Source organism: Actinia tenebrosa, unplaced genomic scaffold (assembly GCF_029948245.1).
Source record: "Actinia tenebrosa isolate PJP-AT-01 unplaced genomic scaffold, QUT_ActTen_1.0 PGA_scaffold4__44_contigs__length_22323623, whole genome shotgun sequence".
Classification (NCBI taxonomy): Eukaryota; Metazoa; Cnidaria; class Anthozoa; order Actiniaria; family Actiniidae; genus Actinia; species Actinia tenebrosa.
The window spans coordinates 18,690,365-18,702,965 of NW_028292581.1; the positions used below are offsets into that span (position 1 = coordinate 18,690,365).

The window sequence follows — 12,601 nt, forward strand, 5'->3', positions numbered from 1 at the left end:
ACATGGCTAAGGCATGGCCCGCGAATTATAATTAAATGATCCAACGATATACCACTGACGGAATGAAATGCGTGGTGACCGAGTCTGAATATTCCTCTCCCCCCTCCCTACGAGTACAAAAGAACCAAGCCAAAAATAAAAGGAATCAAACAATAAATACCAATATGCAATCAATTAATAAAAATCAAATAGAATTATAAGCTAAAGGAGAGAAAAGTTCTTGAAAAGTAGGTTTGCTCCAAAAATTTTAAATCTGACGTTATGATAATCATTGGCCTACCCCTCCCCCACTCAGAAAAATTGTGTTGCGGATATGACGGAATGTGACATGATACACTATTGCCATTGCATACTGCTGATTTGTACTCACTGTAGAAGTTATGGCCACAACGTATGTAATTGAGTGTGGTTTTTGCCTTAAGAATTTCAAGAGTTTCTCCACCTTAAAGAAACACTTCGTTCTTAAACACCCAGGAACCGAGTGGGAAAACATTGTGCCAGTATTTAAAGACTGCAAGGATTCCACGATTGCTTCACTTCCGGAGTCCAAAGATTTGTCGGCAAGTTGTAATTTTGAAAACTACAAAGTTTGGCTTGCTGGTTTAGTGGAGAGAATGAACTCCTTATTTCATCCCCGTCTACCAGGTAGGCTATACTTCTTTTAATTTCAAAGGTTATTTCCTAAAGTGTAAAAGGTCACTAAGCAAAACGGGATTGTATCGATAAAATATGTTTAAATTAAAAAAACGGGATTGTCAACGACGACGTCACGGTTTCGCTAATAGACTTATTTTGATATCAAATATAGCTAGTCTTGGGTTGTCTCAGTAAAGCCCAACGGTTATTCAGATTCAATAAAACCACCCAAGCATTGAATAAGTATTTACTTGACTCTGTTGGAAATCTGATAACACAAGGACGCGAATGCTGCACGGTGCTTTTAATAGTTTCATATTTTAAATTTCCCGATATCTTAATAGCCACCATACCTTCGCTATATTACTATAAAACATATAAACTTATTTATTATTGTTAGCTTTGGCTGATTTACACTTATCTTTAATTTCAGGGCGATGGGTCAGAATTGACTCGCATCAAGTTCCAACGCCTTTCTTCCAGCACTTGATTTTTACCTTAAATGCACAGGTCAACTCTGTTCAAAACAGGTCGCACTGTGGACAGCCCGCATACAAGACAGCCTCTCAGAAAATTTCATACAAGCTCTTCGATTCAGATTCTTTTTTTATTGCATTGGAAGAACAAGGCCTTGTTGAAGTTAAAGACAAAGTGATTTTTTCTGGGAACAGTGAATGTCATGAAAGCAGTATTGAGCTCACTGCTGATGATTTAATCAAGCAAGCGAAAGCGAAAGCAAGTATTCCAAGAGTACTAAGAAAAAGGGCTTCTTCTAAGTCGTCTCTGGTGGTCGGCTATGGTCAGGGCAGAGCCACCAGAGAAATAGAATTAATCTGGTGGCCAAATCTGTACAGTTTTACGAGCCATGGAAGACTAATTGTCAGAATGTTCATTGAAAAAAGTGACTTTTAAAATACATAATTGCTACATATGTTTGGAACCCACATAAAAGAACTACCTTTTTTTCAAGTTGAGCTAAAATGGTTCTTATACATGTACTGCATACTGAAATAGGTTGTCTGGTCTGAAGCCCTGGCAGCTGAGATTTTGTGGTTTTCAGCTTTTTACTTTTGGCAATGGCAACCTTTATTGAAATTATTATGGTAAATTATTTAGTATCCACTGAGAAATCATGCTCAGTAGGTTATTATTTATAAGTCTAAATTGACTAAATATTTAGCCTTGTGGCTCTTTTACTTTTTTGCACCCATAGATTGCTGTATATGCCTACTTCCTATGCAATGGTTGGTAGTTAGATCCTGAAGACTTTTTATAAGGCCCTTTTTTCATAATCACTGAAAAAAATATTATTTCATGGAAGCATGTCATGAAATCTGTATCACAGAATCACAGGCGTGTCACCCAAGTGTTTCCGTTGCCAAACAGCACTTAGGACAACAGTATCATGACAATTTTCAATGACAAATATTTATCAGATATTAAACTTAGGCTTTGAAAAACCTGAAAATATTATTTCATGGAAGCATGTCATGAAATCTGTATCACAGAATCACAGGCGTGTCACCCAAGTGTTTCCGTTGCCAAACAGCACTTAGGACAACAGTATCATGACAATTTTCAATGACAAATATTTATCAGATATTAAACTTAGGCTTTGAAAAACCTGAAAATATTATTTCATGGAAGCGTGTCATGAAATCTGTATCACAGAATCACAGGCGTGTCACCCAAGTGTTTCCGTTGCCAAACAGCACTTAGGACAACAGTATCATGACAATTTTCAATGACAAATATTTATCAGATATTAAACTTAGGCTTTGAAAAAGTTACCTGAAAATATTATTTCATGGAAGCGTGTCATGAAATCTGTATCACAGAATCACAGGCGTGTCACCCAAGTGTTTCCGTTGCCAAACAGCACTTAGGACAACAGTATCATGACAATTTTCAATGACAAATATTTATCAGATATTAAACTTAGGCTTTGAAAAAGTTACCTGAAAATATTATTTTAAAGTACCAATGGTATTTACATATGTACATTCTAAGATGCCTATATATATTTGCTATAAATTGCATCATTTGTATAAACACATTTCATAAAAAGCTAAAACAGCTATGAATTCCTCACATTTTGACAACAAAATACATGTTTTATGTAGTTTTAGAGTATGTGCCACATATCTGAAAGACAATTAAAACCAATGTTTTGTTTAGCTTTTACAAAATTGTGGATATTCATTGAGCAGAACACTAGATACAAAAGCAAATACCACTACTTGCCTTTGTTTGGATCATGCTCTAGCAAACTCTACTTATTTAACAAAATAGTTGGTCATTAATTATTTCACAGATATATGGAGTGCAATGTAAAATATTGTGGTTGCCTTACTAAAAAAAATAAATTCTATTGACCACTGGCATGAATTCTTGCAGAAATCAGTTCATTTATGATTCTCTTCCTGAGTTTTGAGCTATCACTAAAAGACCAACTAAAACTAGGAATACCTGGCCGCCTGTATTCAATGATATCTCTGGCTGCAAAGATGACTCCAATGCCACAACTTGAGCTGCCTTCCCCTGAGCTTGGCTGCTTTGGCATTCCAAATCTTTGGAATGGCACTTTTCCACCAGACCATAAAATGGATGACATAGAAGGCCTAAGACATGTTAGAACCTTCATTATCTTTGTCACAGCAGCTGATATGTTGGTTGGTGGTTCCATGTGCATGCCATCATCATAGTATGCGATTTCCTGTGAAAAGTCAAGGCATAAAATCCCCCAGTGGCACCCTCCAACATGCACAGGGCAAATCACTTTCTCTAGTTTACTTGTGCTCTGGAAGCTGATAATTGGAGTCAGCTTCTTAAGAAGAAACTCATGATCTGCTGTTGCCCAGGTAAATGTGTGGCTTGGAAGATATGCTATACTTGATGCATGTATGCTTTTCTTTAGAAAGAGCATACATGACATGTCAATGGTGTAGCCATCTACATAGCGCTCGCAAGCCAGGTTACTAAGATCTTTTGCATCCATTAGAAAGCCATTAACATTAAGAAACTCCTCCTGCGGACGAAGTGACAGCAATGTCTCTCTAACAACCGAGTCTTCCCTACCCAGCCATGTAAGCTCTTCTCTGACTTTTTGCTTGATCTCAGCTGCGAAACAAAATGATTTAATTACTTCCAGTGCCTCACCAGTAAAAGTACCAAATGTTCCCAAGCTAACAAATGAATGATTGTCATCAGCTCCTATAATACCACCACTGTGTACATGGTCACGTAGCAACTTTAGAGCCCTGTCCACTACAGCTTCAGAAGGACGGCAGATTAAGGAAAAAGGGTCTTTAAGATTGTTACACTGGATATTTTGTACAAGTGTGATATCAGAATCTTTGATATATGCCACTGGTGGAATGTTCAGGGAAGCAAGTTGTCCACGAGTTAGACCAGGATTTCTACACAATAACTCGAGTGGGTTAGTTGAGCTTAGTGTGGTTGTGGACACTGGAGGAGGTGGAGCTGCGTGTTGGCTGGAACTCTGGCGTGACACTGGAGAAGGTGGAGCTGCATGTTGACTGGGACTCTGACCAGGATTCTGGGGTGATGCATATTGGGACTTATACTCTTGCAATCTTTGTTGGTATGACTTTTCCCATTCATTATGCACATACTTATAGGAAGGTACATCTTCCTCTTGAACAATGCATGCTCCATTTCTCACGCTTCCACTGGGAGACTTTGCCTTTTGATATGCATATCTTGGGTAATCCACCCCAAAAATCAAGGTCAACAAACTATCCATTTGTGACATCCACCAAATATCTTCACTCGTCCACATCTTCTTCTTTTCAGAGCCCAGCTTTAGGGACCAGTAACATCCAGAAAAGTGAAAAGCTGAGCCTTCAAACGAATAAAAAACAATATATTTATAATACAATCACTCTTTCAAATAATCTTCCACTTTAAATACTTACTTTTATTCAAACACTCTAGTGCTTTGCGAAAGGACAATCTCAGGAAGAGAAAATATTCAGCATACTGGTGTGTCAGTATTTGATCAACTGTAAAATAAATAAAACGACTATCTCAAAATAAGCACATGACACTAATTTGTTAAACACTTTCAAAAATATTTCATGATATATGACAGCCCTGTATGGCAGCAGCAGTTGCTACTTGGAGATAATTTAAATTTCTAGGATTTTTTTGTTTAACTCCATACATGAACAGTTTGTAAAATAGATCATTTAATTTTTCTCCTGCATAATTCATGTCATCAAAAATTAGAAAACCAATTTGGGTGTTTGATAAATAAATGTCACTTACAACATAAATTGAAAACAAACTTGAATATGTACTTTACACAACACAGACTAGAGTTAATTTTCAAAATGGCTATTTCCCATAGTCTATTTTCAAAATTAATGCTCAACTCTGTTCCACTTTATGTCAGAAATCATCTTGCACATTTTAGGATCAAAATGACTAAATGAATGATTGCTGTCATGTTTCATAACTTTTATTATATCTTTGATGGCTGCTCTTAGTTTTTTATTTGTCCCCTTACTTGATGATATGCCTTCTGAAACATCATGGGATGTTGCTCTCAAATAGAGTTGCCTGTGTACTTTGTGGCTTGATTCAAAGCCCTGAGTTGACATGGCACCAATAGATCGATGGTTTCTCAGGAGCACTGAGGCATGCTCAATGGCCATGTGCCCATAATCTCCTGTCCCAAGCTTCAAACCAAAGACCTCCCGTAGGAGAAAGCCCCATTCTTTACACTGTGATGAACAAAATAATATAACAGAATATATTTATTTAGTATGCCCATTTTGTAACATCAAACTTGCAGTGTGCAGAATACCTGAATGTCGAATAAATCAATTAAATGCTCCTCATCTTTCTTGAACAATTTCTTTCTCATTACTAAGGCAATATCATTCCAACCAGAAAAGACCTAAAAAATAATACACATTTATATACAATTTATTTAAACATAACAAACAAATAATAAGACTTTGGAAGAAATTTCAAATACAACACCCCACAGGCAGAGTAAGAGTACAACAGCTTGTTTTGAAAAGCAATTATCTAAGCTTTTGATAAAAAGTAAGTGGATTTCAGTGAGCACAACCATTCTATCTTGGTTTATTTTTAGTTAACCTTAATTGACACACATGACCTTACAGTATAAGATCATTTCAAGGCTTGCATCCTCATAGTCTTTATAATTTGATAATCCCGGGTTAAAGGAAATCATACCTCCCTGCTTGCAAATTGTACTGAAACATTTTTGTGCAACATACATGTACAAAGCCTAAAATAACTTAGCTAAGTATGGGCTACTGCATTATCATATGTATGTACTATATGTTACCTTTATATAACATTCAAGAGCAAGATCAGCAGCAAGAGTTCCTAAAACATCATTTTCTTCATAAGCCTGCAATCTTTTCTTTTTCTTGGGCTTCTTTCTAGAACTTGTGTTGTGCTTCAATGCCTCAGTGAATTTGTTGGACACATCATCAACCTTCTCTTTCCATGACTTTAGCAGCTCATCAATTCTCTTGCCAACAGCTTGCAAATAAAATAAAAAAGTGCAATAGTAAGAATTGGTTTGCTAACAGCTACATGAGTTTCAGTTAATATATTTTTGGCAATTACATATACCTTGATCTTTGATATTGATCTCCTCTTGATGAGTGCCAAAGTCCCGTACAAACTTTTCATTGTCTTTCAAAGCTTGAAAATACTAAAAGATGGACCAGAAAAAATTAGAAAAACCATATGAATGGTAGATGAATAAATGAAAATAAAAAAGTAACATCAAATCCAAATCAAATACCAAGACACGCTCTTGATAGAATGTTATCTTGTTCAGTACAAACAACTTGGCAGCTTCAACATCTCTGAAATGTTCTTTCAGCTTTGGCAGGGGCAATGATCTTTCAACAATGACAGTCGAATTTTGAAGAAATTTTCTCTCGGTAGGCCCTATTTAAAAAAAATAAAAGAATGCCATTGTAGTGATTACTGACAGTTTCTTTTTTAATGGATAAGTGAATGACTTTGTTATAGGAAGAGCAACAATTTTGTTACTTAGTGTATAATCAGACTGGTGAATGGGATTCAGTGTATTTGGTAGTTATAGAGGCCAATATCTATCATATGTCTTGAGTACAACAGCTGTCAAAAATAACCACATAGCAAAAGCTCAACAACACACTTTGGCAAAAACTTTTAGAAGAGGCATGCAGGTTTCTTTTCTAATTTTTACTAGTAAGTAAGGCTTCCAATAAGAACTTAAGCCATATTTAATGATTATATTTAGTTGTAAAAACCTGAAAATGATGCAACTTTGACATTGTGCTTCTCAACCATTGTTTCCTGTCCTGGTTTTGTACTGATACGAATCCTGTCTTTTTTCATGGTTTGAGGACCATATTCTTTAAGGGCAGCATTGCACTCAGCTAATGAACCAATCTTGTGACAGAATAAACCAAGGGAAGCAAGAAGCTGTTCCATATTTCGTAGTTCACAGTGTAATGCACAAATATTAACAGCTGTCATGTTTTCGTCCAATAAAAGGGTGAGGTCATCTCTAATCCCTGTGAAGCTAGAAAAATTAAAAACATTTAAAACCACTTGCAGATACTTCTTTATCATAATTCTAAATACTTATGATTAGCATAAGTGTGTATTAACCAGTAACAGACACTTATTCTTTATTCTACTTTTTTTACACAGAAAAAAAAAAAAAATAGAATAATGAAATAAACACTGCATTACACTGATTAGACAAGAATACTGCATGGATAAAGTAGTAAATTATACCATCAATCTACTAAGAAACCTACCCTCCAATATTAGCTTTGGTCATGGCAAAGTGCTTCAAACAAACTTGATGTGACCCAAGGTTGCACTCAGCACATAACTAATTAATCCAAAAAGACACAAAGAATTGAATAATTTGTTATTAATAAATGAGTGCTTACAATAATTGCTCTGTGAATTAAGTAAATTCCAAAATGAAACAATAGTACAAATCACTCATGGGTGTTATCATATTCTAAGTCAACTAAAGAATGAACAATCCCGAGCATTAGATAAAAGGCCACAACGGTGTATACTTTCATTTGCTAGCTTTAACCAATTGTGTGGAATATCCAAAATACTTTCAGATTTCAGTGATTCAATGATTAAACCTATTCTACTAGGGTACATTGTTAATAATATAATGTACTAGAATATTTATACTTCACATACCCTTAGTGCATGACAAAACATGCAGAATTCACCAAATCCTTTGCCACCAAGTCGAAAGTTTTCATCATCTTTCTTGCACAGCAACAGGCAAAATGCTTTATAGTCAATAATCACTGTTGGGAGATATAAGGAAACATGTACTATAAGTATTATAAGAATCACTTAATCACATACAAAGACACATTGTACATGGCCCTTGCTTTTACAAATCAGACTACTTAAAGATTTTAACACATTCTTTTAATGATTATGAGTTCAAAGCCAATTTTCAAATTACTAAAAGACTGAATTTGTAGGCACATGATTCTAGCAAAACACAGCGTCGGTATAGGGTTTCTGTTGTTGTCTTTTAGGAATCAAATTAACACGAAATAAATTTATATCAAAAGCACGAATAATAATAATTAACAAAAAATTTACCTTTAAATTTAACTTGCAAAAGTTTCCCATCAACAACAATGCCATTTCTCTTGATCACATCTTTTTGCCTGTTAATGTCTCTTACCAGGACTTTAATTTCTTTCCTAATAATGAGAAAGCAGTAATGACTTTGAGTACACTCCTTCAATATTAAATTAAAAGTCCATATTAATAATATCGTACCTGCTTTCTTCAATATTGGCTATGGCTAATGGGCGGACTGTCAGGGCACTTTGAGAAGAAAGGTAAGGATGGTTGCCAGGTACAATGCCAACACTTACTTGATCTTTACCTATATGCAATTTAGATACAATAAAAAATTCAAAACAAGTTTATTTTAACAAAGGTTAGCAGTAAATTGGTTAAAAAAAGCATTTAAGAGGGGAAAGTTTGGAAATAGGCAAAAGCAAAAAAAAGGGTAAAAAGACAACACAAAGTAAATAAAAACAAAGTAAAGCAATTGGACAAATTAAACCAAAAACAAAATTCGAAGCAAAATAATACAAGATATAATTTAATATAAACTTTCAAAGCTAATAATGATACTCAATTACCAAAAAGTGGACGTCCATCTAATTTCAGGTGGAATTCCAGAACTTCACTTTGGGTACCATGGAGTCTCTGCTCCCTAGCACTCCACACAATAGCCTGTTCAAGGCTGACTTGATACCCAGGAAGAGAATCTGGTACTTCTCGAATTAACATTATCTGTTTAGCGACACCAAATATCGAAGAACGTAAGGCCTTCATATGATTCTTGATCGGAAGAATGCATATATTGGAGCTTCCCTAAAACCAAACATAATAATTCATTAAGCCATGGGCAAAATGTGACCTTATAGATTCATATCGAAACCTAACAGTTTAGGGGTGGGAAGAACACAATATTATGATCACAAAATAAATAACACATCAATAACAAATCCACATGATCATAAGGCATCAGTACTTACTTTCCTTCCCAATTTCGTAAAATTGATTATAGATTGCCAGTTTGCATCTGAAATTTTCGCCTGGACTTTTAAAAACAATAACTGCCAATCTGGCATTCTCATCTCGGCAACTCGCTGGTCCCAGAGGTCGTCCGAGATGAGCTCTTCGAATGCTCTTTTTACTCCCTTTTTCTCAGCAACCTCGTCCATTACCTGGCAAATGGTTTCTCTTGCAAAGGACGGCCTTGACTGGGGATCGTCAGTGCAGCATCTAGCCAGCACTGACGCCAGGGATTCCTTCTGACTCGAGCAGAGATCAGAAACCTTCTTCATAATGAAGTTTGACTTTGCTCGAGTTTTCCTTCGTTTCACACGTCCTGTCACCTCTGAGTTTTCTACCTCTTCGAAAGATTCATTGAAAAAGGGAAGACTGTGCTGTTCTGCATATGACAGGCTAGACGAGGTATATTTTGAACTTGGAGGGATAACTTTTGGCGGGATAACGTTTGGCGGGATAACTTTTGGCGGGACAACTTCTGGCGGGAGAATCGAGTCCTCAAGATCGATAGATCGTATCGCTGCCTGGATTTTTGGATGGAGGATCGTATTTACTTCGGTTATCTGCCTTCGATTAAAAAGATTTCCGATAATGCCAAATGCAGTAGCGACGTAAACTTCGTCGACTCTGACTTTGTTGGCATTCTCATGGAAGAACCAGCAAGATTGTACCGTGCTTCCATCACGAGTGACCAGATCACAGAGCTTAATTTTCGATATTTCATTGGGAAATACTCGAAAGAAACTCGATAAGGATGCCTTTCTTGGAGAGCCAATACAGTTCTCAGTAGTTAGAGCATACCAAGCTGTCGATGAATCCAGCTTTGCTGAGAAAACTTGACGAAAAATGATCGATGATCGAGCCATAACGCATTACATTGTGAGCTCTTACGAGCTCTACGCGCTGGAAGGAGTGATCAGTGAAGTACTGGTAGCACATTTCGTAAAGCCCGCCGAAAAAAGCCATATTCCAAATAAAGTATAATCCAGTTACTTCGAAAAGAAAACTAATGACAGATATTATACAGTGTACAACTCCGCCATTTTGTTTTTAACACAAGAGTCTAATACCCATCAATCACTACGGTCCTTACTATTGGATCAGACGTAAGCTAATTAACACCTGGATTGCCTTAGCAAGCAATCGCGCTGTGCCCCTGCTGTGACCAAAATGAATGGCACGGGGCTCCTCATCTGAGGCCTAACAAATCCCCAGGGCCAGATTACATTCCATCGCGTATACTGAAAGAGTTCGCATTGATGCTGGCACCTTCCATAACAGTACTGTTAAACAAATCATTTACATCTGGTACTCTACCTAACGACTGGAAAATAGCGGACGTTACGCCAATCCACAAGAAAGGTTCTAAACACCTTAGGGAAAATTACCGCCCAATCTCACTCACATCTATTGTATGTAAAATTGGTGAAAAAATTATCAAAAACAATGTTATTGAATTCTGGCGTGAATTAAACGTATTAAACGACAACCAGTTTGGTTACCTTCAAGGAAGATCTACTGTAACTCAACTGCTATCTACTGTTAATGATTGGGCGAAGTCAAGAAATTCTTCTATCCCTACAGACGTAATCTTCCTCGACCTGGCGAAAGCCTTTGACAGCGTGCCACACGAGCGCTTGCTCTTAAAACTAAACATGTACGGAATATGCGGGAGCTTACTTCTATGGTTCAGAAATTTTCTCACTAATCGACACCAACGTGTGGTTATAAGAGGAACTTGTTCAAACTGGCTTCCAGTGGTATCTGGAACACCTCAGGGTACAATCGTAGGTCCCATCCTCTTCTTGCTATACATTAACGATATCACAGATCACATTTCCTCTAATATGAAACTGTACGCGGACGACACCAAGATTTACAGGCAGCTTATTGACCCTGTTCTAGACACACTAGCTCTTCAACACGATCTAGACCATCTTAGAGAATGGGCATGCACATGGCAGTTACGCTTTAATAATGATAAATGTGAATCTATGCGTATAACCCATTTGCGCGACAAGTCCAAACCGAAGTACATCTTAGGGGAGACTTTAAAGGACGTTAATAGTTTCAAAGATCTTGGTGTTACTATCTCCAATAATCTATCCTGGAGTGAACACATTGGCATCACCGTAAATAAAGCTAACAAAGTCCTAGGGACTATTTTACGAACTGTTGGCACCGCCAATACCACAGTCTTTTCGATGCTATATATCGCGCTTGTAAGACCAATCCTTGAATATGCGTCACCCGTTTGGTGTCCACACCTGGTAAAGGACATAACTGCATTGGAAAAAGTACAAAGAAGAGCTTCCAGACTAGCACTTCGACAAACTAGAGGGGAAATGACATATGAAGAAAGATGTAAAATATTGAAGTGGCCTACTCTCTCGACCCGCAGGGACTACCTAACTCTAGTTGAATGTTACAAAATAGTTTTCGGTTTAGGTATTCTAAATTTCCGTGACTTTTTTGAATTTACGAAAGTTACGTCTACCAGAGCTAATCATTCCTACAAACTTTATGTTAAAGCAGCCAGAGTTAACTGCTACAAATACTCCTTTTTCGTCAGAGTTGTTAATATGTGGAACGATCTACCTAAAGACATTGTTGAAACCGATGGGTTTAGATCATTTAAGCAGAAATTGAAGTGTCACTTAGGTGTTTAATGTTTACATATTGCAGTACACATCGATTAGTATATTTTTTAGTAGAGTCTAGATTAAGGAGGAGACGGGTTCTCTGTTGCTCTGGGTTTCTCGCGCGTGCGCTCATCAGGCGGACAGACTTCATAATCTGTCTGGTGGGTGCGCGTGCGGGGGTGGGGCTCAGGGTGGCGGAGAGCTTGTCTCCCCTTTATTTAGTACATATTCATATACTTATACTTCATTTATAGAGCATTTTTCGCTAATTACGCTGCTTAGGGTCTTTCTTTATAATGCATTTTTGTCATGTTTTGTTGTTTTTCTTGGGAGTTTTCACATAGGGATAACCTCATAACTTCCTTTCAAGTCGCCTATTATTGTGCTTTGTTGTCTTATTTGTATCGCTTTTTGCTAGCCTCTGCTCTTACTTGTATTTTACTATTTGTCAATAATTTATTTGCGATTTGAATAAACTATGTATGTATGTATAATAGTTGAACTTATCAATACAATATCCATTATTATGACAAAATAATTATACTAACTAAATTTCAGAAAGATAGAAAGCTGCCAAAAAACTTGTTATTGTTGAATTTATATTTAAGTAAACCTTGAATGCATTTTTTTGAAGTCAAGTTTTTAATGTAGGTGAGATTTTTCCCCATATTTTTGAAACA

General features: G+C 36.6%; 1 protein-coding gene across 1 annotated transcript; it reads right to left on the minus strand.

Moving 5' to 3' along the window:
- Positions 1–925: 925 nt before the first annotated feature.
- Positions 926–10,481, minus strand: LOC148907391 (uncharacterized). Its single transcript, XM_089037273.1, has 14 exons — positions 9,243–10,481; positions 8,844–9,078; positions 8,473–8,581; positions 8,290–8,393; positions 7,870–7,982; positions 7,461–7,537; positions 6,945–7,219; positions 6,449–6,597; positions 6,274–6,355; positions 5,981–6,180; positions 5,468–5,560; positions 5,168–5,384; positions 4,575–4,661; positions 926–4,500 (listed from the first exon to the last, which is right to left on the minus strand). The coding sequence occupies exons 1-14, from the start codon at positions 10,143–10,145 to the stop codon at positions 3,005–3,007; spliced, it is 4,140 nt and encodes a 1,379-aa protein (XP_088893399.1). The 5' UTR covers positions 10,146–10,481; the 3' UTR covers positions 926–3,004.
- Positions 10,482–12,601: the final 2,120 nt, after the last annotated feature.